This window comes from Ambystoma mexicanum, chromosome 7q (assembly GCF_040938575.1).
Source record: "Ambystoma mexicanum isolate Mex_15411 chromosome 7q, UKY_AmexF1_1, whole genome shotgun sequence".
Taxonomy (NCBI): Eukaryota; Metazoa; Chordata; class Amphibia; order Caudata; family Ambystomatidae; genus Ambystoma; species Ambystoma mexicanum.
The window spans coordinates 475507426-475535092 of NC_090941.1; the positions used below are offsets into that span (position 1 = coordinate 475507426).

The window sequence follows — 27667 nt, forward strand, 5'->3', positions numbered from 1 at the left end:
AAGCAATCCACTAGTAGCTTTACTAGAGTTCCAAACATACAGGTTTTCAGGTACAAAAAGGAAAAAGGTAATAACAAGGTTCTTCTAGAGAAAGGGATCCTCCTTTCTGCTACTTTTGTTCTGGTCTCTCAATGTCTGTCCAGTATCTCTGGACAAAGATTTAACAATGTTCCACTTATACAACAAAAGTGGGGGTTCTTCTTCCCCATTGTGTTTTCTCTTTCCTTCAAAGCCTTCACTTCACACTTTTTAACTGATACAATCTCTCCTTTGCGTTTCTCCACTTTTTCGGATTTCACAAGTTTAAGGAAAATTCCAATTTCCCCTGGCTCCTCTTACACATGCGGTTCTCCTATACATTACATTTCCATTGGTTTCAAAGAGTTACAGTTCTTCCCTTCTCCACTGATCATTGCTCTTGCTATACCTGATGTAATACTCTTGCCAGGATATTTGACTTTCTCATCGATCCTCCACAAAGGGGTATGATTCCTCCCTTTTATGTTTTACTTCTTACAGTCTTATAATTCCACGTTCACATTGCTTCCCACTCCTGGTTTACTCTCCTGCCAGGATGTTACTGTTTCACAAGTTCAGTATCACTACTCTTTATCTTTCTCTCCTGAGTGTGAGTGACCCAGACTCACAGTTCACCTGGTTCTCTAACCTGCCAGGGCTTTTAATTTCTTATTCAATTCTTTCTTTTATCCACAAGATAACATTCATCTGCTACTGGGTCGCTGACCATTTCTTAACAAAGTTTGTCTCAGTTTCAAAACTTACTTTCAAGCATTCGGCCACTGCCCTTTTTCCAATACTGTTCATATGCACATTAACTTCTGTTAAGCACTGGGTCACCGACCCCTTCTTAGTACTGTTTGCAAATGTATGAATTGCTTCATATGTTTCACTTTGCCCCTCTCGTGGTGTTCTTGTGACACAGCATTTACTTGCAGGCGCTCCGGTATCCCATTCATTTTCTCATGGCTTATCGGGCGTCTTTCGTGTTCCTGCCGTCGCCCATTCTCTGTCTTCTTCAGCTCGCTGACTTGCGTGCGTCCTGTCAGTCGGTTAGCTCTTCATTTGCCTTTCTCTGCAGAGTAAGGCTACCGCTGCTTCAGGCTTTCAAGTGGTGAGCTTCCTTCCGTCAGGCTTCCCTGCACGCTGCTTGTGTCGGCCACAGTGCTGCTTCTTACGGTTTGCTTGCACTCAGCGTTCTGACAGGCGTCAGTACAAGTCACCAGTTCCTTCAGTTAGTCTCTCTCTCAGCCACTTCTCTCTCGTTGGTCTGTCAGCTGTGAAGTTTTAAACTTGCTGGCATTACTGAGTGATTTCCATAGACTAGACCGCAGTGTTGGCTTCCCGGTCCTAGTCATCTTCATTGCTCCGTCCCTCTTCCTTGTCTCAGTACAAAAAGCGGCGGGGGCAGGCAAATAAGGTATTTAACTGGAAACACTTGGACATTCTTCATCTATATTACAATAAGCCATATAGGTATGCAGTAAGGGTACATGGATGCCATTAGAAATTATGGCTGCAAGATTATTTCTGTCCAATATTTTCTTGTCCCTCTGGAGTGTGTCTGACCTCCCCCCGAGCCCCCATGTGGTCCCCCCGCAGAGAGCCACCCCCAGGGTCGGAGACAGGTACATTCTGTCTTTCCCTGGCCACGTAAGAGAAGCTTCCCACCAGAGAATCTGTGACGATATTACTAGAGTCGTCACAGATACTTAACGAGATGCATGCGTATTTTGAACAATTTATTTCCTTGAAAATGTTTGGATTCCATCAATACCGAGAAGGAAAATGAGGAGGAAAAATCCTGATTGTGACATACATTATCACTGCAAAGTGTGAACCCGAAATCGGGAATAACAAGATCTTTAGGTTCCTGTGTCGGAAAGCAGGCCTCCTGTTTCAATAGACATCTTGACACCACTAGCCGTGTGCATTTATATTGTCGTATGCTCCTTGCAGGGGACATATCAACCCCTTTATAATTACTTGCACAACAGAAGTAAATGTCCAGGCAGAATCCGTAAATGCCAAGATCAAAGTATATCCTTTTCTGAGATTTTTGACTTGTGGGCATTTCCAGCAAACTCTTGATCAAGCAGGGACATGCAAAACGAACGCGACCTAGTTGAACACCTTGCAGAAAATTGCTTCTAGAAAAAAGATCACTCCAGGCTGTTGCCTAATCTGACTCTTTCGTGGATAATGCACAAATAAAAACTGAATTGAAAAAGGAAATGTTTGTATTTGAGATTGCAATATCATTTGGGAAAACAAATGCAGAGGATGTAGTTGCAACAATATTCTGAAATATCTACATATATGCGTGTGCTACTGTTATCCAGGATCTTCGAGAATTGTAAATAGATGTTCCCCTACACAGATACCTAGTGCATTCAAAACACATTACAAAAACATGCTTACTAGACTGTGTTTCTACTACTCACTCTACTTGCGGATTTAAGTGAAGCCATGAAGCCAAATAGGTGGTAAAAGAGAGCTTAATGAAATGACAAACCAACAAAAAAGTGATATAAATAATGTCCTGGAAATAAAACAAAACCAAGAATAATAGAAAAATTGCTGCGTTAGAGGCCAGGCACTGTTCTTGACTTAGGCAAACAGTACTCATTGAACTGCCCTTGCTTAGCGGATTGGTAGCAGTGGCTGGGCGATCAGGCCTATCTCTTAGTAGAGGTGTTCAGTGGTTTGAGATATGTCATTGCAAAACCTAAGGTTGATGACTGGAAGCAGAGGCGTTGCTAGGGGGGTGCTAAAGGGGCTATAGCCCCTGGTCTTTTGGTTGTAGCCCCGGATAGAATTTCAGGAGCTACAACCAAAAGGCTAGCTAGCCCCCAGTCCCAACAGTCCCGACATTAGCGTAGCCCCAGGTCTTTTCCAGACCTAGCAACACCCCTGACTGGAAGGTACTTATGAATGACTCTTAAACATTTTCAATTGCTCTGTGCAACCCTCAAGATCATTGTTTTTCTGCCTGCCAGGCCATTACAGAAGGAGAAATAAGGCTTGGTCCCACCCCAAAAGGGCAGTCCGGCCTGAACTGCTAAGTAACATAATTTCTGCAAGAGACCACAAGCAACTGACGATACATTTCTGCCTCGTTGGGCGTCATCGTTGGGGTGTAGCTTTGGTTTCCAGGCCTGTACAACTGCCAAAACGGCTGGCTTTGCCAATGCTGGTTATATAGAGCTTCCTGCTGGATTGATGCCTCTTTTAATCACTGTAACAATAGGTAAAGTTATTGCCCATTTTGAGGTATTCAATGTATTGATCTCATAAGAATGTAGAGCTAGTTCGGCAATATCAGTATTCCAACCTCTGTCCTCGCAGGCAAACCTTGGATGTTCAGGGGAAGCACTGAACACTTTGCGCTATCTTGCGGCTGCCTTTCCTACAGGAAGACTGGCTATGACAGTCTATTTTTACCTGTGCATGACAAGGAAGTCTTGTGTTTTCAGTCCTGGGAAATGTAGATGGAATGCACTTAGCCCTGAGTGGCTAATGCCTCCCTCTTTGAATGAATGCACAAGTGAGACGGGGGATCAGCCCACCTGACCACACCAAACTCTTGTCAATATTACACCACAGTTAAATAAGCTTGATCAGAGATCTTGCAATGCTAACAGACAAGGTAGAACATAACTCACAGGCTTTCACCTTCTGGGCAGACTCCACTCCTCACAAACACCAGAGATATTGACAAATTCAAGCCCTTCACATTCCAGGGCAAGTGCATTTACTCCATTGCATAGATCTGAAATCGAACTCCCAATCCTTGAACGGGCAGGCATTTGGAGAGGGCCTTCTGGTCTCCGACAACTACCATGACTGTTCGACTCACCTACCGCACAAAGGAAGACTATGCAAGGTCAGCATCCCCCCAGGGGCAATTTACTCCATAGCTGACAGACTGTATCCATGTGCCTTCCCTCTTAGTTATTTCATTAACAGGGCAAAAAAGGCATGGGGCGGTCAGGCTTCAGCGTTAGCCCCAATTTACGTGTGGGTTTTCATTCTACACCAGATACTTTGTATCCCTTCAATGAGGACTGCCACACTCACCTCTCAATTGTATATCCCATTAGAGCCACATTTAAGGTTTGAATATGAACATGTAGGCCTGGCGTAGGTATATCCATTCCGAATCCCAAAGGTGTTCCATGTCTGCTCTGTCTGTATTTACATTACCTGGCTCGGAATGGAGAATCTATACATATGATAGTTCGGTTTACCATTCATCATCATTGTTATGTTGGATTTGAAAAAAGCAACCTTAAATAAGTTTTTAAAAAATCATCGTTATGCAGTAAGCAATAAATATATAGCAAAGGGAAATACAAGGGTCACGAAGGGAAAGATTTTGCTTTAAAGTCTCTGAACTACTTTCTTAAGGTGGTCTAAACTGAAATCTCCTCTTGTACGAGGGAATGTTGTAAACCACTGTTCTACTTGCCAGTGAATTCCACTTCTTGGGGATGAGAGATTGGAGAAATGGTAAACTGCTTACTGCAAAACAATTTGAGATCTACAGAATAGGCTGGAGGAATAGTAAGTGATGTATTGTTTTGAGAATTGCAAAATTTGAGGTCTATAAATCGCCCACTTTTTTTTAATATGCATTCTTGTATTATTGTGTTTGTAGTCATTTTGACAAATCCTTTGCTCAAGCCCTTTGTTATGCTACTCATCTTCATAAACATTGCACAATATGTATGTATATATTATTTATTTTGTATTGTACTGCTTACTGACTGGAATTTTATTCAGTAGGTTGTGGATTCACACACTAAACCATCACCTCTCATAAGCTCAAGTGTCCTCACGTACCATATTCCCTGTGGCCGAGAGCTGCTGCAAGACCTGGGATCTCATGCTGAGGATAATTGATCATGTACCACAGCAATGAGGCTTTTTTTGGTGTATGGGAATATGGAGTGCTAGTATTAGGTTATTGGTACATGTGCGTCATTTTCATCTGCATTACATTATATGTGCTAAAACTACCATTCAATTAATCGGTGAAAGCAAATAAACAGTTGAGAAAACTGCCAGGGTAAACTGCCAGGGTAAACTCTGCATTTCTTTTCTAGGTTCCACCAAGTAAAATTGACTACGAGTACAGTGAACTGATACTGTACCAGAACCAAGTTATGAGAGAAGCTGATCTTTTTCAAGAATCTTTAGATCATATTGAAGCTTTTGAGAAACAAATCGGAGATAAGCTTGTAGTGGAAGAAATTAAAGGTAAATCATATTCGTCCCTTAAATTGAAAGTTAGACTGTCACGCACATTGCACAAAATTGCTGTCATCCACAAAGATTTGTTTTGCTTAGGAAGTGAATTGTATAAGATATCAATTAAATGTTGTTGCACGGCATTGTATTAAATATTAGAATATGCTGTATAAATTGGTTACTGTTACTGCTTAGAGAGCCAAGTGACTTGTTAAAATTCGTTATGGTTTGAAACCCGGACTTGACAACTTCACATTTCTTTTTTGTATTTGAAAGGTTTGGATCTTCTGTTAGATGTTTACCAGAAATGGTGTTCATTCTGCATGCTCTCCCCTGTAGTCCAGGTTCCTGAGATTTCTACCCAAACAGGAATGGGACCATAGTTGTTATTGCACAGAAAAACATTTTATTTCTGGAGATGTGGCATGTGTGTTGGTTCACCCATTCTAGGCACCACTCCCCCTGCCTCTGTTGGTAGAATGTTCTCTTCTCTGGGCAGATAGCACTGGAGGGTTTTGCAAAGCTTGCAATGCCTTCACTGGTTAATTTCCCTTCCAGTGGTTAGTTTATCTTTGGCTTTGTTAGCTGCTCCTTCCACTGAGGGTTTGTGTTTCAGGGTATTTGAAAGTCAGGCCATCTTTAATTTGCAAAGCCATATCGTCACTAAAGTATCTATGCCCCAGTTGCTTCTGGCACTTGGGCGTTGCGCGTGGTGCACTATTTTTTCAAGCTCTTGGCTTGCACCTCAGACTGGATGTAGATATTCAGAAGGCCTCCTCCAGTAGTCCTAAGTGATTGCCTTTAGCAAGATATTTTGAGTGGGCACAACTCTAAACGTAGCCATTGGCCATGTGAGGAACCTTTGTGATTCATGTGCAACTGACTGCTGTACTGATGTCTCGTCTAACTGGGGATATTTGTGCACTCTTCACTGATGCCCTTCAAGGACCTTGCATTGGAGACTATTTTGAGGTGGCTGCCTGATGTTCTAAGATCATTCTGGTCGGGATTAATCCAGTGTTGCATCCTGAGGATGCTACACTTTCCACTTAAGGCTTCACACCTAACCAAGCTCTAGGTGCACTCTGTGTGCTAACAACAGCAAAATGCTAGAAAGTTTTTTGGTTAGCTTGGAATTTCTGCAGCCACATCACCTATTGCAATTGTGGGTAGTATGCAAGATTACTGAAAAAATTGTTTCCAAAAGTACAATGTGTTTTTCAGCCCTTTTCAATTTTTCCTGACCACAAAATGCAGACAACCATTTTCCTTTTGTTTACAAAATAAAAGCTAATTTTATTGCAGCATGTATAACATTATTTATAAACTCAGGGTACCTGGTAGGCCTTAATCTTCCAGGCTATCATCAACATATACAAACAATGTTGACCAAGGCCATCATATCATACATACTACATTTCTTGATTAACCCTCTGAAAACTCATAGTTCTTTTTCCAAAACAATATACTTTTATTCATGTAATAACAAGTTAAAATAGGTGCTATGTACATATTTCCCAGACAACATTTAGACAATTCAACATATTTTGTGTGACACCGTTCTAAAAGATGTTCCGCTTTTCAGACACAAAAAACCTTTATTCTCAACATAAGACCCCAGCAAAACCTAGCTCCAACAAATATGTGTATGAAATATCAGAGCCCCTGACTTACCCAGGGACGTATTCAAAACTTGCTAATCCTTCTTTTTAGTGTGACCTGCCCTTTATTTGCAGAGTGTCATAGTTCTTTCTTAAAAACATGCATATGTTACATTAACTTTGAGTATTTGAAAAGGCTAATAAAGAAGAATTAGGACACTACTAGGACACAACTAGTACACATGTAAACATAATGAAACCTACATAATGGACAAAATGTTGCAGGTTGGATTTGCAGGGCACTGGGTATTTGCTCCTGGTTTCCGAGCGGTAGCTCCTGCCTACTAGATGATGCCGGACACAGAGGATCTGATTTTAGTTTCTGCTCATTGAATCTTAATTTCAGACCTTGCAGTGTGAACTATATTTAATTGTGTAGGGTAAGGTGCATCAGCAGAACATGTTTACAGCTCAAACAAATATTGGGGACAAATACTGTTAAAGTAGCCAAAAATGAATATATGGATGAAAACTGGCTGAAATGTTGAAAACATAAATAGCATAAGAACGGAAGCCTTAACTTCAAAACAGCAAAATGCTTTTGATGAAAAACCTAGTTCTGTGACCGGCTGGTTACATATATCTGTGCAACTGGTGTTCAGCCCCTTGCATACATGCCAATATTATCCATTCTTTCGGGAAACAGTACTCTAATTCTAGTTTTAACTTGCCATGCTGCGACTTGTAGTCCTGGATTTCCCTATTATACATCTTGGACTACAAGACCCAGAATGGAAAGTTAAACTCAGGACTGGTCTAGCACCTCCCTAAAGGAATGAATCATTTTGGCATTTATGTCATTAGCTCATCCCAAATTCCTTTATTTTCTCTCTCATTAACCGATCATGTTAAACCAGCTAGCACGACATTGACAGATGTCTGCAAACCACAATCTTCCAGCTAGTTGCCCAATTATCTGTCTGCTTCACCATCCATTCTGCTTAGTTTCTAGCAGTCTTTCCTGTTACATGATTACTCAAAGCTAACTAGATGTTTATGCAAAGTAGCAATCAATAGTTTCTTTGCAGTTGGTACATCTACTGACCGACTTCAAAACCTATACACTAAAGTTTCCAGATCTTTGTTCTTGGAATAGGATTGTGTTCTGTATTAGCACCCAGGTGAGAGGTGCTGGCCCATTAATAGACCGGAAGTACAGGCGGAATCTGCATGTAACCGCTCACGTTCCATGCCAGTGCCTTGTGCCCCTCGCCCTTGGTGCTGGTTCCCAGGGTTAAGTGTCTACTGCCGTCCCTCATATTGGAACCCCTCACTGGAGGCCTGCAGTCCCGCTCGTACCTGCGCACCTCCCTGCCAGCCCCTGAAAGTGATATTAATTGTTTAATGAAAACAGTTGATATTGATGACCGGCAAGGGCCATCTTGTCCATCTCAAATTGCCAATTACACTGCCTGTCGCAACACCTTACTGGTCTCTAGCTCTTACTTTTCTCTAATGTCGTATACTTTTTGATTTGTGACATTTCTAAATTTCTCCTTACACAACACATGATGGGGCAAGCATAAAGTATACATGGGCACTGCCCTGTACAACACAGACTGCACCCACCTGCACACAGTGTTGCATTTAAAACTACATTCAGAGCCTTTTTATCCCATATATTTTGCATTTTTGTGGGTCAATTTTTATCAGGGATCCTTGTCTGGCAGGTAACAGTAAAAACACCAAAGTCGTTGAAAAAGGAGCGTACACCAAGCAAGAAGTAACACTGTTTATTATAGGTCCAGACTCGACTGGGAGAGCACAAATCAGTTAGCACAGTGGAACAGAACTGAATTAAGGGAGCTGTCCGTGCCACCTACCGCAGCCAAACATTTTATACAGTGGAACATTATTAGCATACGACAAAGTTAGCAACACTGTTTAATCATCCTTCAAAACGTATTGATGGGACTACGTCAGTCTCCTATAGCTAAGTATACGTTAGTCAAACATGATTGAGGCAAGCCGTCTTGACCCCCTCTGCCCAAAACCACCCTCATTGACGTCACAGACCACCCCACAATGGCAAACTTTTCATGACATATTTGTGCTGACCACCAGAACTTTATTAATCTGCCAGTGGCCGGTACTCATGAGAAACGCAATGAAACTGGGATTTGACAATGAAAAGATATTCACACGGCATCTAACCAATGAGGTGCCCTGCTGACATCAGCTGACACAAGACACTGTTGCACCCGGAGGATATCAAAACTCTTCACTGATTGATCCCCTCCCGGCTCATCCCCTCGCCCCACAACCATCTTCCCAGGCCCGTCCGCCAAGGGCCGATTTGAAACAGCTAACCCCACTGTGATGCTCATAAAATTTACCAGTGTTTATTAATTAGACATCTTCCTCTCCCAGCGAGTGTCCAGGAGCCTGGATCAATGACCTCGAATGTATCTGCTGGACCCATCTCCCATGCTCCAAAATAAGGGGTCCATCAGTGTGGAAGCTCAGTTGGCTTTACTTACCTGCAGCCTTTATTTATTTATTTTATTTCATGTTATGTCCCACATGCCCATGGGCCTCAAGGGGCACTTAAAACTGGACAATGGAACACAGGACACAAACAGATAATCAGATAGTCAGAAGAATAACAGATGTCTAGCAGAACAGATACGTTTTGACTGCTTTCTTGAAGCTTGTCAGAGAGACAATGCTAGCCATCAAATTTGGTGAGCTTAAAGCAGGGCTGCTTGAATTTATAATGGTCCCTTGAGCGAAGTGAGCGAGCATGGTGGTCAGGGAGCAACTGGTTTGTTCGATAAGGAGGAGCAATAGAAGACCAGCATTTGTAGGCCAAGGTTAGGATCTTATGGGAGATCCTATGAGTCATAGGTAGCCAATGCAGAGCCTTCCTGGAGTCAGATGCATGATCTTGTCTGCGGAGACCAGAAACAGCACAAACTGTGCTGTTCTGAACTAGTTGAAGGGCATCTAAGTTAGCCCTAGCAGTCCCAGACAGAAGGCTATTGCAATAATCAAGCCTTGAATTCACCAATGCTGAGGCAAGAATCGATCTATTTTCGATGGAAATATAAGGCCTGATTTGATTTAGGAGTTTGACCACATACCCACATGATGCTCGAGTGTGGGATACATGGGCTTTCATGTTTACTCAGAGTCCCAGATACACACCAAGTGTCTTGACATTGGTGGACACTGGGATCTGACTGTTGGCGATATCAAAGCTTTTGTATAGGGGTCACGTTTAGTCAGTCATTGGCCAGTGGCCACAATGAGAAGTTCAGTTTTGGTGTCATTAAGGGCAAGTGAGTTGGAGATCATGCAGGACTGAATAGCTTGATACACTACATTAAGAGCTTGAGTCCTGTGTGTAGTTCCCTGATACTTTAAAGACCACCTGGGTGTCATCAGCATAGTTAGTATAGCTGACACCCAGGTGGTCCAGTTGTTAGGGAGAATTCTCTGTTTAGGCTGAATTTCCTAGCCTAGTGAGTCCCCCAGCAGCTTTGCTGGATTTTTGGGGTTTATTTTTTTCTCCTGCCAAAAGTGAGACTCTTTTACCCTCACTCTTGGGCATGATTTGAGAGTGTTTCTTTGGATCTAGATGTGTTTAATGGGCTATGGGGTCTTTTACTCCATAGGACTTCATGTGTTTTTGTGATGTGTGTTACACAGCACCCTCAGTGCAGTGACACGGGGGTGTCATAGTGACCCCCCAGTATAGACTCCATACCCTGGGACTGACTACTGTCTCCCAGGGCATGTAAAGTCACCATTGACTTTACTAGTCTTAAATTCTGAACAGAACCAGTACAAACCATCATATTGTGGACGTACTGGCTGGGGCAATTCAAATGCCCCGGGGTCTGTTAGTCGAAGGGGCACGTCTCCGTCCCCCCTGATCGAGTTTTGGCTGGTGGCAGTGGATACTACTTTTTATATTCAACTGCGAATATTTTCCTATGGGATTTCCCATTGTTTTAGGCTACTATCTTTATTTAATTATTTACGGTAGCCCCGAACATACCGCCGGTTTATTTAATGAATATTAATTCTCCGTTTGGTATTTTTTGCCAAAACTTGATTCTAAAATGGCGTTTGTGTTCTCTTCTGTAACTCCAACCCAAGTCGAGCCCTTTGTTCCACTTTTTGGCGGGCTTCTCCACAGAAGCCCTCCAAAGTGGTGCCACTCTGTCTGGGGTACTTAGGAGGGGTGGAGGGGAATTTAGGCACCCTGGACTGAGTTGCCTAGGCAACTCAAGTCGCACTCCATCCCGATTGGCCCAAGTGGTGAGCCGGCCGGCTCACCACTTAGCATGTTTGAGTGAATGGGGATTTGCTGCATAAAAGCAGGGCTTTGGGGACTGGAACTTCAGAAGTCGCCACAGGACCTAAGAATCCGACGAGGGAGAAGCTGAGCCGACCTGCCACGACACCACCACCGGTGGAGCCCTGCTGAACTGCCTCACCACTTTTCCCAACGACAGAGGAGATCTCCCGCCGGAGAGTCTTCTTCCTTTGACTGGTGGGGATAACCAGTTTCACCGTCTTTTCGCTTTCCCGACATACCTCGTGGCCGCCTTGCCCGTGCCAAGCACCTCGACAACCGGGATACCACGTTTTACCAGGACCACGAAACAAAGGTACCACCTTTAACCGGAAGACTCCGTGGCTGTTTTCTTCCCTGGTAGTGCAACAACCTTCATCTTTCCTCCAAGTCGAGATCTTCTCTTCCCCTGGACGACGACGCAACTTGCACCCACTACCAGGAACAACTGCCACCGCTGGAGGATCCTTCCCACTTAAGATACCGTGTCCCGCCTGGCTTCCCTTGCTACCGACTGTATGGGGTAGATTTAGCTCCCGGCTTTCGAACCTGGGTTAGTCTGGGACACCCTGGCTAAACTTTCTTAAAGCCTCTCTAAACTCTTTTTGAACCCTCTGCAATACTTTCTAAGCCTAGTGTAACTGTGTGATCTTGGGCACATTTGTGCTCTGCTCTCTCTAAGAGTGGGCCCAGCCTTTGGACTTTGGCTCACCAGTGATGTTTGCTCATCTGCCTTGCTAACAGTGTTCCTGAATCTTAGAGTGGTGTACCTTTCCATATTCTGTCTTTTTCCCTCCCTTTCTCACAAACTTATTGGAGTGCAATCTAGTTAAGCGCTCACCTCTGTATGAAAATAAGTGGTGTTTTACTGTGACTTATCTCATAAGGAAAAAGGGGTGTATATTACAATAGTAACTGTGTTTAGAATATTTTACAATAAGAGTGCTGGAGTGTTTCAACTGTGTGTTTTTAAATAAATAATTATATACTTTGATACCAAAGCTCTGGTCAGTGTTTGCTTGTATTATTGTATCTGAGTGCCTATTGTGTATACTTTGCATACTGCCTAACTCTTCTTGAGGGAAGTCTGGCTGCTCAGCCACAGCTACCAGGTAAATCTGGGTGGTACAGGCTGCTACCAAGTGGGTTCACTGCCAACACCTGTAGTCTTAAATGTTTTGCAGTGGCCCCTAAGGGAACTGCACAGGTTTCTGCCTAACACCAGTATGTTCAGAAGTGGTTTTATGTAGATATTAAATAGTGAAGGGGAGACACACGAGCCCTGTGGAACTCCGGCATTAATGATGTCGGGTAGTGATGGTGCATCTTCCACTGCTACTCTTCACACCCGAGGACCAAGAAAGGATGCTATCCTGTCCGATGCCTCCTGGGAACAGCCTGCCAGGCCCTTCAACCTGTCGACCAGAATGGAATGGTCGATAAGGTCAAAGGCTGCTAAGAGGTCTAGTGCATCAATGGCACCAGATGGCCTGTGTCCACAATGCTGGCCAAGGTGGTTTTCAATTCCAGGAGGGCTGTCTGAGTCCTGTGTCGAGCACAAAAGCCAGACTGATGCATGCCCAGAATGTTGTTCTGCTCCAAGAATTCCTGAAATTGGAGATAGGCCACTTTGTTCAAGATTATTTATAAAAACGGGTCATTTGTGATATGCTGATAGTTCTTTGCAAAAAGAGGCATCAAGTGAGCTCTTTTTCAGTAGGGGGTTATCAATACTTCTTTGAGATAGGTCGGCACCACACCCTCTGTAAATGAAAGATTGACTATCCTTGTAATCCACGGAATTAGAAACAAAATGACTTCTTTAAGGATAGTGGCAGGACAGATGTCACCCTTGCAGGAGATCGGTTTCAAATTGTTCACTATCCTGAGGATCTCTGTCTCTGTGCACTGTTTGAAACTGAATTTGTCTGTCTGAGTCCATGGGAGAGATATCTGGTGCTACAGAGTTTTGCAGGGGAAGACATTGTTTCAACTGGATGGTGTTTTTATGACCAAGAATCTTATTACGAAATTCCTCTTGGATCATTTGACACCAAGTGGAATCATGCTTAATGTTATGGGTGGTAGTATTTTTGCCTTCTACGTCTTTCAATACTTTGAAAAGTTCATGAGATCTTGACTTGGCATTAAGGATGTGTTGAAATATTTAGATTTTTCATCTATGATCATTTTTTGTAGTTCACTGCTGTTTTGTATCTCAAGAGGGTTTCAGGAGTAGAGCATTTGTGCCATTTTCCCTCACAAGATCTTTTTATGGTCCTGGATTGTAGCACGGTTTCATTGAACCAGGCCTTTTTTTATCATCTCAGGGTTGATTACTTTGCTTTTCTCAGGGGCTAGCATCTCTGTAGTTTCCGCAATGGCTGCTGAAAGGTGAGCAACTGCGGTGTTAACTGTCCCAAATGCGTCGGGATGCAGAAGTTTGGGTTTGATCAGTTCAGTAAATTTAGCTGCCGAAACATTCCTAAAATTACGAGATTTTTTAGTATTCCTATGCAATTTGTCCAAACAAATGGGAGCCTGAGGGAGACAGATTGTAAAACAGACCAGCAGGTGTTCGGACCACTGGCAGGAAGAACAGACAGGGTTAAGAACCTCCAGTTTATGTGTAAGGACCCAGTCGATGACATGGTCTTTCTTGTGTTAGGGTTCTTTAATCCGCTGAGAGAAATCAATGGCATTCAAGGCTGTAAGAGATTTTGCAGGTTTGTGTTTTTTCATCTTCTGCCCAGTAGTTAGTCACCAAAGATGACGATAGTGGATTTAGGTTTAGTAGTGCTATTAATGAGGGCTAAGAACTTCTCCTCAAATAAAGGCATGTCCTTCGGAGGTCTGTAAATAGTCAAAATTGCCACAGTGGTATTAAAGCTGGTTTTTTAAGCTCTCACAGCCATCTATTCCTGTATGCGAGACTACATGGCAGTCAAGATGTTTCCTGACAAGAAGTGCAAGCCCCCCCTTGATCGATGTGATAAGTCTGTAGAATGTAAAGTTTCTGGGACAGAGGTGAATACCGCCATGTTGTTGGGGTCATTCAGCCATGTCTCTGTTATACCCATTACGTCGATGTCAGAGCTATTGAGATAGTCTTTTACCTCGACCCCATGTTTGGTGAGGGAGCAGGTATTCAGGAGGGCCATTTTAAGCTGGGTTATGTTGATGCCGTGGAAGGACTTTGAACTAGTTTGCCTTGTCCCCTCTAACATGGGTGGTTCGGGGGAGATGTAAGATAGGAATTCAGGCGACTGAGGTTTGCCGGTCCCTGCAGAAGCTGCCTGTATGCATGGGCAAGTAGTGAAGTGGGAATCATCAGTAATTAAACTAGCCTTGTTGACAGCATGACAAGAAATGTTCTCACAGGAGTTAGCAGTATTGGTTGTATTTGGTCATCGGCCAGTAAGTGCTGAGGATGCCAACTCTGGGTCCATACCCACTACAGCTTGCTACCTCCACCAGCAGACACAATACTTTCATTTTTGGACCTGCCAGCCAATGATGTTAGTACCCACGTAATCATTACTAAAATATTGTGCCATAATACATTGTTTTATGTTGGCAAAGCGATCAGTGTTGTAAGGGTTGCAAGTGCAAGGGGCATGAAGTGCGTCAAACAGGTCATTCAAATTATTCATGGTGACCGGTGGTAGTCATCGAACTAAGATATGCACCACTGAGAACAGCAAAAGACAGGGGCTTGGGGTTAGAGGGAAACACTATTACCTAGCTAAGATGTTGTAGGCAACATTACCCGAAATCCCGAACACGAACCTGCACAAACCAGCACCTACTCCCAACGCACTGGCGCTAACGCGCAGCCATGGATCTTAACCCTATGGAGTGCTGGAAAAAGGAAGTTCCAGAGGACTACTGCAGTCTGGTTACAGCATAGCAGCGTGTAACCAGAAGCTGGCAGTGCACAGTGAGCGGGATAAGCTCGCTTTAGTTGAGAAGTAGCTCGCAAATGAGTCAAATAAGTGCACAATAAATTGAAATGGATTCAGAGGCAGATTATAATTTAAAATCTAGATGGTTTTATAAAGAAAGTACACATTTGGACCTACGGTTTTGTCGTAACAGAGTAGCAGATTTGTAAAAGTAGTTTGATCAGGGAAATGCACAGAATTTGAAGCCAACTTTGGTCTTAGGTTTAGTGGCTAGATATAAAAAATATATAAGCTAAATTTAAGCCAAGCACACACAAGCAGTCAGACACATCTGACTCAGGTCTTGTGGTATAAGGCAATCGGAACAATGGAAGAGTAAAACCTCTTTCAACAAAATCAAGCACACAAGCGTCAGTCAAACACGTACCAAGCAAGTATATGTCGTCGTGGCTATTGTTTATTTTCCATTTTGTGTGCTACCCTGCTGCTCGTTGGCCCGGGTCTCTGTCCCCCTAAGCTGCCCCCTGGGTGCCCTACCCATGCTTTGTCCTGCAAACTCCTCAAGCTGCGTCTGCGCACGTGGTACATAAGGTACATGGTGCAGCTGTCAATGGTGTTCCTCCCCTCTCTTCTAGGAATGTCCCGTCACCTTACCCATCATTCCCGCAACTGAAAAAGTGCTCCCCCCTTGGCAGCACTGAATTTGCATTATTAGTGCATTCCCAACCCCCCTCCAGTGGTCGATCTATCGATCGGCACACTTTGCCCCACCATATTCTTACTGTCTTGGGGACCCACAACCTACTTTGCTCATGTCCCCCCTTCTTCCTCATATGCCCCCTGTGAGGATCCCAGTACCATACACTCCTGTCCATTTGCGGAACTGGCAACCCCAAAAACCCAATTATTAGACTTCTATAATGGGGAGGGGTTGTAAGGGTGCTGGAGGGACTGGCTGATAAGTAGTCTTTTGACAAATACCACAGCTGACTACAAAGTTCTTAATGTCACTGTGAATTCCCGGTCAATAAAACCTTGGAATAACTTGTCCCTGTGTCTTGGTCATTCCCCGATGTCCAGCTGTTAAATGGGAATGCGCAAGCTCAAGCACTACCTATCCTGGTTATTGGGCCAAGAACACAGAAAGGGCCCGGTTGGACAGAGTCCTGGCGCCTTTGGCGCCAGGCTCATAAATAACAGACAACAAGAAACATTTATTGGGGACAAAATGCTTTTATTGTAAGCATAGCACCTCATTCCGGGTGCAAGGTGCATTTAACATGGACACTTTCATCACTTAAAGCAGCCCCACGTGTACTCTGGGGTGGGGCTGATATTTACTGGGTTGTCTTGAACGTGCTGACTCACTAGGAGTGGCAGGGTGTGGCAGGCAAGCCAGGCCTAGTGGGTGTGCCCACACTCACAGCTATATAAGTTGCTCCAATCCACGAGGCAGACGCTTCGCGTTATTCTGCACATCCATGTAGCGTAACGCTCACCACTGCCTGGGATGTGAACTTACCTTGGAAATCCTCCTTCCTGCCTCCACACTTACCACCTGGGGAATCGGCTCTCACCTGTGTACGTCTTTTTCACATCTTCCGGAGCGCCGAACTCTTCATCTTGACACCGCAGCTCACCTTCAAGACTTCAGGGACGCTGAATTCTTCTTCTTGACATGGCAGCACTACACGCTTCGTCCGCGACCGCAGCACCTGCAAGAAAAAGCCAAAAGCAAGGTTAGACTTTAAAAAGACATTGAGTTTAAGGTTGCGCTCCCATCCCATCGTGCGTTTTTCCTTAAACCATCACTAACCTGGTGTCGGACATTGCGGTTTCATCTATCTTCCTCCCGGCCGCATTCCGCACCTCCACAGCTGCGGTTGAGCCGCAATTCCACCTATTGGGAGGAAAGAAGAAGAGAAAACGTTATTCAGGAAATAACAACAAAATCGAGAGCAATAATACAAGACAAAAAGCAGAAAGGGGAAAAACAGAAAGAGGAAAAGACAGGAGACATTGAGAAACACTTGCTACCAATCAAGAGAAGGATAGCCGCAGCTGTACTGGGCTGTTACTCGCCAGGGATCAGTGAAGCAACTAGATCCCATCAACAAGCGCCCCTGCCAGAAGTAGCTGGACGGAGAGCTCACCATCAATAAATACCAGGTGACCCTTATGGGCTGGTACATGCCCACAGAAATCGCACCTATTTCCCACAGGAGTCACCAATTGTCGCAGTCCACAGCCTATCCGTAGGGGGAGAGATCCGACGGAGGTGATCACATTCCAGGGAGGGCTGCAACCGTGCCCAAACACCTCCGCAGAGACCAGGTGAGCGTAACACTACCCTCCGGTGACTTCTTGGAAGCACTATCTGAGTTCTTGAAATGCCCTCCGGTGCTATATCCCCTCTTTAAAGGAGGCATTTAAAAAGAAAAAAAAAAAAGAAGGGTCCAGCCTAAACACGACCTTCGGCTTCCAGTATTATTCGGCAAGATCAAGTAGATCTCCTATTCTGACAATGGGGCAATCCCCAGATCGATCTGTTCGCGACGGCGACCAACACTGAGTGCCGGAGGTTCGCCAGCAGGTTTCCCTAGCCGGGGAGCTTGGGGGATGCATTCCCCTTCCCCTTGGACGGCCTGTTCCTCTCTGCGTTCCCTCTATTACCGTTGCTCCTGCGACTCATCAGTCATCTACACCCGCTACACCAGAACTCTGGGGCGGTCATTGCTGTGGTCCCACCACCTGGTGAAGGAGTTCATGAAAGGACTGTTCCATTCGTTCCCACCAGTGAAGGCTCCAGCCCCGGCGTGGGAGCCAAATGTGGTGCTGACCAGGCTCATGGGCCCGCCATTCAAGCCTTTGCATTCGGCGGCGCTGAAATTCCTATTGTGGAAGACGCTGTTTCTTGTGGCCATCACCTCTGCACGACAAGTGGGAGAGATCCAGGTCCTCTCCTGTAAGCCGCCGTACCTGACATTCCACCAGACGTGGGTAGTGCTGAGGACGCACCCCTCCTTCATGCCCAAGTTGCGGTCAGACTTCAATCTCAACGAGGCCTTGGTGTTGCCCATTTTCTTCCCGTCGCATTCGTCGCCGGCTGAGAGGACTTTGCACTCACTGGATGTGGCTTGAGCGCTGAAGTTCTTTGTGGACCGCACAAAGAGTTTTCGGAAGACATCACAGCTGTTTGTGAACTTTGGCCCTTTGAACCAAGGGAAAGCCCTCTCAAAGGCTTCCATTTCCAGATGGCTCTCCGGCTGGATCATGCACTGTCACCGGTTGGCAAACCGACCGTTGCCCGGCCGTCCGAGAGCCCATTCGACCAGAGCGACCGCTGCTACTACGGTTTTCTTGTCTGGTGTGCCCCTGCTGGACATCTGCAGGGCAGCTACGTCGACGCACACCTTCACGAAATTCTACTGCGTCGACCGGGATTCCAGGGAGGAGTCCAGAGTCGGCCAAGCAGTGCTGCACAACCTGTTCGCTTGAAGGTGAGCCTGGTGAGGAGGTAAGAGATGCTTAATGTTGAGTTGTTGAAATGCTTAATGTTGAGCCTTGCCACCTCCCGTAGTTGTGCATGTGTGTACTGCTGTGTATTCATGAGCATATGAATCCATACCAGACCCCATGCTGGAGAAGGAACAAATTACTTACCTGTAACTGTTGTTCTCCAGCATGGGTCTGGCATGGATTCACATGCAAACCCTCCCGCCTGCACCTCTGCGGCTCTTCACTTGGTCCTACTGCCACTTTACGTGCTACGAAATCTGAAGATGGCTGCTAGGGGAAGGGCTTAGGTAGAGGGCAGTCATTGGCTGGGGGCAGTATGATCCAGAGACTAGTGATTGGTTATTAATAGAAAGACAGTTCAGAAACAAGATTAAAACTGATTTTTTCTTTACCGACGATTCCCAGCCTGACGACGGGGAATATTCATGAGCATGTGAATCCATGCCAGACCCATGCTGGAGAACAACAGTTACAGGTAGGTAACTTGTTCCTTTTCCTCGGATGCTTTTCAGCACAGTTCCTTTCAATGAGGTATCTCCAACTAGTCTCTGGCTATTTCCTGTAATATCCTTTTTAGTTCCTTCAAGTGAACTTCCCATAGCCTTGTAGACTTGTTCTCGGCACTCTTCAGACTCTGTTTGACTATTGCTTATTCGTCACTCTTGTTCCTCACTACGACAACTATATGATGAGCTACTGCATGACTCCCACACGTTTTGTACTCTTGCCAACTACCGGGACGAGTATGCAGGGCCCCTGAGTGACCTTAACTCTTATGTCTTGGCAATTCACTTGGACGAGTATGTATGGTTTTGGAGTGGTTTTCACTCTTCTTATATCTTTTCCCTTCACTGGGACGCGTATGCAGGATCGCTGAGTGATTTTCTTCGCCTCGCTCCCTGGGTCTCCTGCTCTTCCCTTTACCTGTAGTGTCAAGGGTTTGCGGCACTGGATGGGCATTATTTTTTTTTTTCTGTACTTTGTTCCGATGGTTCTCTGGTGTCTCTTTCTTGCTGCTTCCGACACACTTAGCTGTGTCCCTGCAGTATCGGCAACAAAAAGGGATTCTCCTGGTTTCCCTTCTACGCCACCACCACCTCCTTCCTTCGGTTCTCGATTGCTGCCCTCTTCCATATGCAGACCACCTTGGGTCTGTTCCTAACATGCAACTTTGCTGGTACGCCAACAGGAGGGCTCTCCTGCTGCCTCATGTGGAGTTCCTTCTAGGGACTTTTACCAACTCTGTCCTCTCGGTTGTCCGGGCAGCCCACCGCTGTGACCTCTTCTCCGTAGCTGCTTTCAAACGCTACGAAGCAGCACCTCCCTTGGCTTCCCAGACTTCTCAATCCGGCCAGTTCGAAACTCCTGAGCTTCACTTCCTGCTTCTGAGACCACCTTTTTTTGTGACATACTGCTGGGGCTTCCCTAGCTCGTCAGTAAAGTTCTTCTTTTGTGTTTGTGACACATTCATCATACTTCTTGTCAGCTTCTTCGTCTCTGTGTTTAATAAACAAGCACTCCGCAGAGGGTGCTGTTGCGCCAAAGCAAGATGGCCGCCTGAGTGCTGTGCTCTGGACTGGGAGAGCGCATAAACACGATATTAAACCGTCCAAATACAGCTAAACCGCTCTGCACTGACGGTGCTTCTGCGGGAACCTCTCCGCTACAACCCTGCAGTCTTCTGGACTCAGACGTCCCCTGAGGGCTGGGCTGTGCCCCCCGTTCAAACTGGGACTGAGTGTGCCTCACTCGCCCTGCGGCTCCAGAGACTGCAGCTCTCTCTGCCACCTGAGGATGCGGCGCTGCAGGCCGCCGTGGGGGAGGGGCGCCCAAGCCCTTCTGAGCGCGCGGAACTCCTGTGGCTGGCGAGTTCGCCCTGCGCTCCCCTGCCATATTTCTGCAGATTGCCTGGGACTCCACGCATCCTGCCCGGACCTGCTGTCGCCTCCTCCCACCTACTCTGAAGACATCTGGAGATGCCGGATTCCCCAGCTGCCTGGCCTCACGCTGCAGGGGATGGAGGCATCGCCGCGGACCACCGCGCCGGCATACTGCTGGCCTGTCCTCCCCCCACCCTAAGGAACACTGGACACATACCACGATAAGGTAGAGGGTGCGGGGGGGGGTTGGAGTGACTGGCTTCTGCGATCCTGAGCTGCCGGCCCCGGCCGCCGCGGGCTCGCCTTGCGGCCCGCCATCCTTCTAATCAGCAGCGATTGTGGCACCTCGGCCCGATCTGGTTGGTGCGGGCTGGCGCTGGGGGCCCGTGATAAAGGGACTTGATCTGGCACTGTTTCCCCCATGGCCTGTGGGGACACACACTGCGGCCTAGCCCGAGCCGCGCTACACTTGCCTCTGGTGCCTGCTACCCACTCCCCCTGACTCTTGGAACTTGCTGTGGGCTCACTGGGCCGGTGCGGGGCTGCACACCTGTGAATACCCTCCCTGCATACCTCCATTACTGGGGCAACAAACCTTTGGCCTTCCTGGATCTCGCCACTTAGAATTAACACGACTGGGCTCACATGTGGGGCCCCACCAGTCACGATGCCAATTGAAATAGCTGGCGGATAAGAGATTCTGGGGGTCCCCCATGGCCACACGGGGCTGGGATTAAAGCCACTGGATCGACCCCGCAGTCCTCTAGCTGCACTGCACTATCTGAACAATCCACACGATCCTGGCTGGAGGCGGCGACCCACCTTGTTCACCTGAACCTACCCTGCTCATAAGTAACCTCAGTGATCGCATTGTCTATACTTGGTGTCTCACTGGACCACGCCTCAGCGGCCCCCACTGACATCTTTGTGTGTGGATTGATCCCCCTTGTGCCATCTCCGCCTACACAGATCTCGCGAGGCATCGGACCCGAACCACCAGAACAACGGAACACCCCACGGAGCAGGGGGCACACCAGGGCCTTTGTTGTGCCGGGGGTAGCTACGTAAACGTTGTGCCCAACTGAACCTACCCACTATCCTCCTGGCGGCCCCTACCTGGGCAATTGTTAACTTAGAAACGTGATACCTTTGATCGCTGACGCTCTCTGAGGTTCCTGGAACCCACTTTCGCTGTCACCATGACCAAGGGAGCTGGGGCTGGAAAGAAGCAAAGCTCGCTAAACATGTTTGCCAAGACACCGTCCAGGTCACCGACCGAGCCCCCGGAGGAAGCACCTACCGTCTCGACATCTTTGACCCCCGATGACTCGCAGAAGATGCTGGAGTACATGCGCGAAGGATTCACCACGCTGCATACTAAATTAGACGACATGAATGGCACCATCTCTTCTATAAAAGCCCATATCGAAAGAACAGACAGCCGGGTCGCCGAGATCGAAACAAGGGTCGGTACTGCGGAGGATGACGTGGGTTCCCTTCGTGCCTCAGTTTCCTCACTCAACAGTCGAGTTTTGGCAGTGGAGAAGAAGAACGATGACCTCGAATCCCGCTCTAGACGGAATAACCTGCGCGTTGTCGGCGTACCCGAGGACAACATCAAGGAGCCCATGGAGAAATACGTGGAACGCATCCTTTTAACACTCCTGGATACACCGAAGCTCTCCGCACAATTCGCTGTTGAAAGGGCACATCGCTCCCTGACTGCAAAACCCAGACCGGGGGCACCTCCTCGTCCTATTATAGCTAGAATCTTAAATTTCCGGGACCGGGATGCTCTTCTGCGGGCGGCCAGGGCCGAGGGGGAGTTTCTTCTTGGAGAGGCGAAGATCCATCTGTACCCTGATTTCTCCATTGCTGTGCAACAAGAACGCAAAACCTTTCTGGCGGTGAAAAAGAGACTTTCTGACTTGGGAGTTAAATACTTCATGCTCTTCCCCGCAAAGTTAAGGATCGAACGTTCCAACCAAACATTCTTCTTTACTATTCCAGAAGAGGCATCGACATTTATTGACGAACACTTTCCTGGTTGATCCCTTCATCGTTGCTGCGAGGTCTACGCCCATGGTTGTCATGGATCGAGCCTATGCCATATATGTGGCCGTCGTTGGCGAGGCTCCCTATGATGGCCACGCTTCAAGGGAAATGCACTAGTTGCTAGTTTTGTTCTTGTTGTTCCATTGATCCTCCGCAATGTGTCCCTTGTCTGCCACACACTCATTGTGTTTAGAGGCGTTTGATGTCCTGATGAGGCCCCAGTTTGGAAACTATCCTATATCTACCTCCAGGCCTCCGGTAGTTAGATACCGGGATCCTGAGCTCGCCCACAGCCACTCTGGGCCTACATCGTGCTCTCCTGTTGGTGCTCCAAGGACCATGGTTACTTTCTGTGTCTGCAGTGGCCCTCTCTCTCTTGAACCATGGCCCCACAGCGCCCTCGTACCTACACTGAACACTCTGGTTAATGCTGCTGTATTGTATAATCTCCTCACACTCTCCCCAGTCCGGTGCGCCCTCGCCAGGCTAACTAACAGACCCCCAGGCACAGATGCCTAGAAGTTTGCTGTTGTTAGGCTTCTGTTTGGGTATCGTCCCTCTGATTAGGGGAGGGATGTGGGTGGGGGGGATGGGAACGTTATGTGCATGCGCCACAGTAGTACATCACAAACACATAGATAGGGATTCACTTGTATCCAGATCGACTGACTCCTTTTCGCTGATAACCCATGTACAGAAACCCAATCAATACCCCTACACGAATGGAAAATAACGACCTGACCTTTATGAGCTGGAACGTCCGTGGGTTGGGTAATCACAGAAATATGCGGCAGATACAGCTACATGCTGAACGCCACGGTGTAAAAATTCTATGCTTACAAGAAACCCATGCTCGCTCTGACCAATGTGAACAGTGGGGTCCCCAGAGGTATTAAACTAACTATTCCAGTCAAAGCCGCGGCACTCTTACTTTAATACACAGGAGCCTGAAGTTCACATGTAACCACTCGCATATAGAACCCCTTGGCAGACATGTATTAACCATCGGCACGCTGCAACACCAGGAGGTAGCCATCCTGAACATATATGGTCCGAATGTCGATGATCCCGACTTCTACCTACACCTAGTCTCTGTCTTGGAAAGCTATCCCCTGATCTCGATTATATGAGGAGGCGATTTTGATACGATACTAGATGTCACCCTAGACAGGTCGGGCTCGAGGCCTTGCCAACTCTCCAGAGCAGCCTATACTATTCTTACAAATCTCCCACGACTGGCACTAGTGGATGCCTGGCGGCTAATGAACCCCGATTCCCGCACGTACTAATTTTATTCCTCAGTCCACGATTCTCATTCTAGAATAGACAGATGGTTCATAACTGACGTGCTGGTCGGGTCCCTGTCCCTCCAGGCTATCCTCCCCAGAACATTATCAGACTATTCACCGGTACTCATCTCGTTGAACTGGTGTCCGGACGCCGATAAAATGAGGCAGTGGAGGATGAGTCCTCATGCGCATCTTGATCAGATCTTTGCTACCGAGCTTGAATCCTCCATTGAAGAATTCTTTGAGGTCAATACAAACTCTGTGACAACGCAAGCCATCCTTTGGGAATCCTTTAAAGCATATACGAGGGGAATTGCCATTTCCAAGGGATGTAGCATTCTAAAGGGAATCTGTGCGGATATTACCGTTAGTGAATCAACTCTGGCCAACCTCGAGACCCAATACGCTCAGGATCACTCCCCAACTACTCTAGAGGAATTGGGCTCGGAACTGGATAGGTTCCGCACCCTTGCAGAACGTGAGGTTAAATTCCTGGATTCCCCCTAGTCGGTAAGCAAATATGGGGAGGGAGAGCGACCGGGCCGTATGCTGGCCAGGCAGCTGCGTCGTGAATTTGGGGCCCCCAATATTCCGGCTATAGTGAGGCCTGACGCCTCACTGGCCACTTCCCCACAGGATATCAACTCTGAAGTTCTATCGTTTTACACCTCCCTGTACTCAGAAGTTGACGGTCCCAATATATCAGAAATTGGCTCATATTTGGATAGTCTTCCTCTGTCAGTCCTGTCCACTGATGCCGGCATCTCCCTGGAGAGGCACATCACTCCTGAGGAACTCACTGAGGCCATTGAATCTCTGGCATCTGGGAAGGCTCCGGGCCCGGATGGACTCCCTATGGATTTTTATAAGCAATACAAGTCACACCTGGTCCCACACTTACTGGCCCTATGGGAGGAATCGTGCAAAAAGGGCATACTTCCCCCATCTCTCTGGGAGGCGTTAATAACAGTCCTCCTCAAACCTGGCAAACACCCTACCCAGTGCGGCTCATACCGACCCCTCTCGTTGATTAACATTGATGTTAAAATATATGCTAAACTTCTGGCCAACCGCTTAGCCCCATACATGCCTCACATCATCCACCGTGACCAGGCAGGATTTGTCCCGGGAAGGTCCACATCCCTGAATTTAAGAAGGCTCTTCAATGTGATCAGCAGGGTCAACCGGACAGCACAGGCGGTAGCAGCCACTCTGGATATGCAGAAGGCATTTCACTCGGTCTCGTGGAAATACCTCTGGCGAGTTCTCGGGAAATGTAAGTTTGGCCGTCACTTCCAAACCTGGGTTAAGCTACTCTACACCGCCCCCTCGGCCAGAGTTTGCACACAGGATAGGTGCTCCATCCCCTTCCAGATATCCAGAGGGACATGACAGGGATGCCCGTTTTCCCTGCTGATCTTCGCCATAGTCATTGAACCCTTTGCCGACATAATTCGCCAGTTACACTCTCATAGGGGATTGCGCACAGCGGGCCAATCCAATATAGTTTCCCTGTACGCTGATGACGGTCTCCTGTACATCCGCTCCCCTGAAACCAACCTCCTGGCAGATGTTGCCCGATTTGGAGACATATCTGGACTGAAAGTAAACTGTTCCAAATCTATATTATTCCCACTTACAGACTCCACACAACCCCCTTTGCATTTATGGGGATTCACCTGGCCCCAATCTAGCATCACCTACCTGGGCGTGGTAGTCTCCTGGCACACGGCGAAACTGCGCGAACACAATTACCAGAATTACCTGACGAACCTGGCTATAAAAACTTCCAGCTGGACTAGACTCCCCATTTCACTAGCAGGTAGGATTGGAATACTTAAAACGGTAGTATTACCTCAACTCCTTTATCGTTTCACCAACCTGCCTATATGGCCAGGGGACGCATTCTTCAAATCACTACGCCATATAAGTAACACCTTCCTTTGGCATTCAGGTGCAGTCCGCCTCAAACTGTCTACGCTGACCACCCCCAAGGAATTGGGCGGGTTTAGCGCCCCATATTTCACTAGATAATGGGTGGTAGCCCAATCTCAATTTGCCTCTCATTGGTTTAACACTACTGACCCCCCAAACCCCCCGCATGTTTGGTTGTAGAACCTAGCGGTTTCTGACCGGGTGATTGGCTCCCTTATCCTTAAACCGATACCTCCTGAGCCCGACTCTGCAGACCCCGTGGCTAGCACATCCTTAGCATTAGCCAAACTCTGGGCAATGGTCAACACACCTCACCCATTCCACGGGGACCTGCCCCACTATGGAACTTCTTCCCTGATGTCCCACCTATTCCACAATCTATCGTATCCCACTGGGCTGATGCTGGCTTTCTGACACTCCGTGATACCTATGAACTGGGCAACTTCGAGTGGTCTGAACTCCCTCTTTCCCTCAAGCGTCGGCCCTAAGCGTGGCTACAATACTTCTCGCTCCGGAGGAATCTCAAATCCAGATACCCTGATTTCCCAACGTTACCACCCGATGAACCCATAGTTGCGGAACTCTGTTCCTTTTCCTCCTTCAAAGGGAAGATGTCAAGGCTCTACTCCTTATTGCAGGCTAGAGCAGCCCCTGCCTTTACCAAGTTGAAACGCAGCTGGGAGGAGGATCTTGAGATCGAGATCACCGACGAGAGATGGTCCCGAATGTGTGCTCGCACCCACGATGTGTCCTATAATTCTAAATTTAAGTTAATACAATTCAAGGTGCTGCACAGATATCATCATACACCAAAGAGACTACATCGTTTGTTCTGTGACTTTCCTCCCAATTGCCCCAGGTGTGGTACTGATCAAGCGTCTTACATCCATATGCTCCGATACTGCCCTCACCTGACCCAATTTTGGTCTGACATGGAGCACACTATTGTCCCCACCCCATTACATTGTCTCTTCCATGATCTCCCCCAGTTGGGGCGTGACTCTAAGAAACTGGTGGGTCTTTGTATGTTGTTGGCGGTCCGCTGTATATTGATGTGTTGGCTCCGCCCTAATGCACCCACCTACACAGAGTGGCTCAGGACAATTGCGTGGGCACACAACACAGAAGAGTCCTGTAGCGCAATGCAACATCCACATTCAAGGCCAAGAGACATCTGGCGAAAGTTCTGAGAGTACATGTCCGCCATGACTTCGCTTTCAAACTCTGTTCCATCCTCCCCTGGTTGTTCTCCATAATATGGTCGCTCTGTGAACTGTGTCTCCTTTGTTTCGAATGCCAATACTTTATCTACTACCCGATCCCCCTGCCTGCCACGGATAACTCATGGTATACTGCTGAATATGTATTTTACTTGTTTTCGCTGCTGGTGCCATGTGGCTCTCTCTGTTTTTGTGTGTGTTGTCAAGTCAAATAAATAACGTTTTTTGTAAAAAAAATAAACAAGCACTCCTTGTTCCTCTTATTGTTCTTGCTCGTCACAGTACCAGGTTTTTCTTCTTGTATAATATTACAGCAGGAGTCTGGATATTTGTTAATCATTAGTGCAGTGTTGGACTATGAAGGATAATATAAAGAGTTCCTCGTGGGAAAGGGAGTCCTTATCCCCAAGAGTGGAGTCTCTCCCTGTGAGGTCCTGCCTAGTGCCAACCCTAGGGGGATTATTGCGTTGCAGGCTCACCTCCTTAGCCTCACAGGAAGGGCCCCCCCCCTTTGGGGAAGTGACTGAATCCCTTGATTAGTCACATAACCCTCCCCCATCCATATATTAAGGCTGTTTCGAAGCCTGAAAAACCTCACAGAGAATAAACAGTTTACATTTTGCCCACGG

General features: G+C 46.9%; 1 protein-coding gene across 6 annotated transcripts in view; it reads left to right on the top strand.

The window, feature by feature from the left end:
• The window catches only part of NAA16 (N-alpha-acetyltransferase 16, NatA auxiliary subunit), a 2654788-nt gene that overhangs the window by 1063482 nt on the left and 1563639 nt on the right, over nt 1-27667 (top strand). For all 6 annotated transcript variants that reach the window (XM_069640524.1, XM_069640525.1, XM_069640523.1 and 3 more), the window contains exon 6: nt 5127-5280. In XM_069640524.1, the coding sequence (XP_069496625.1) occupies nt 5127-5280 (154 nt within the window). The remainder of the gene's footprint in view (nt 1-5126; nt 5281-27667) is intronic.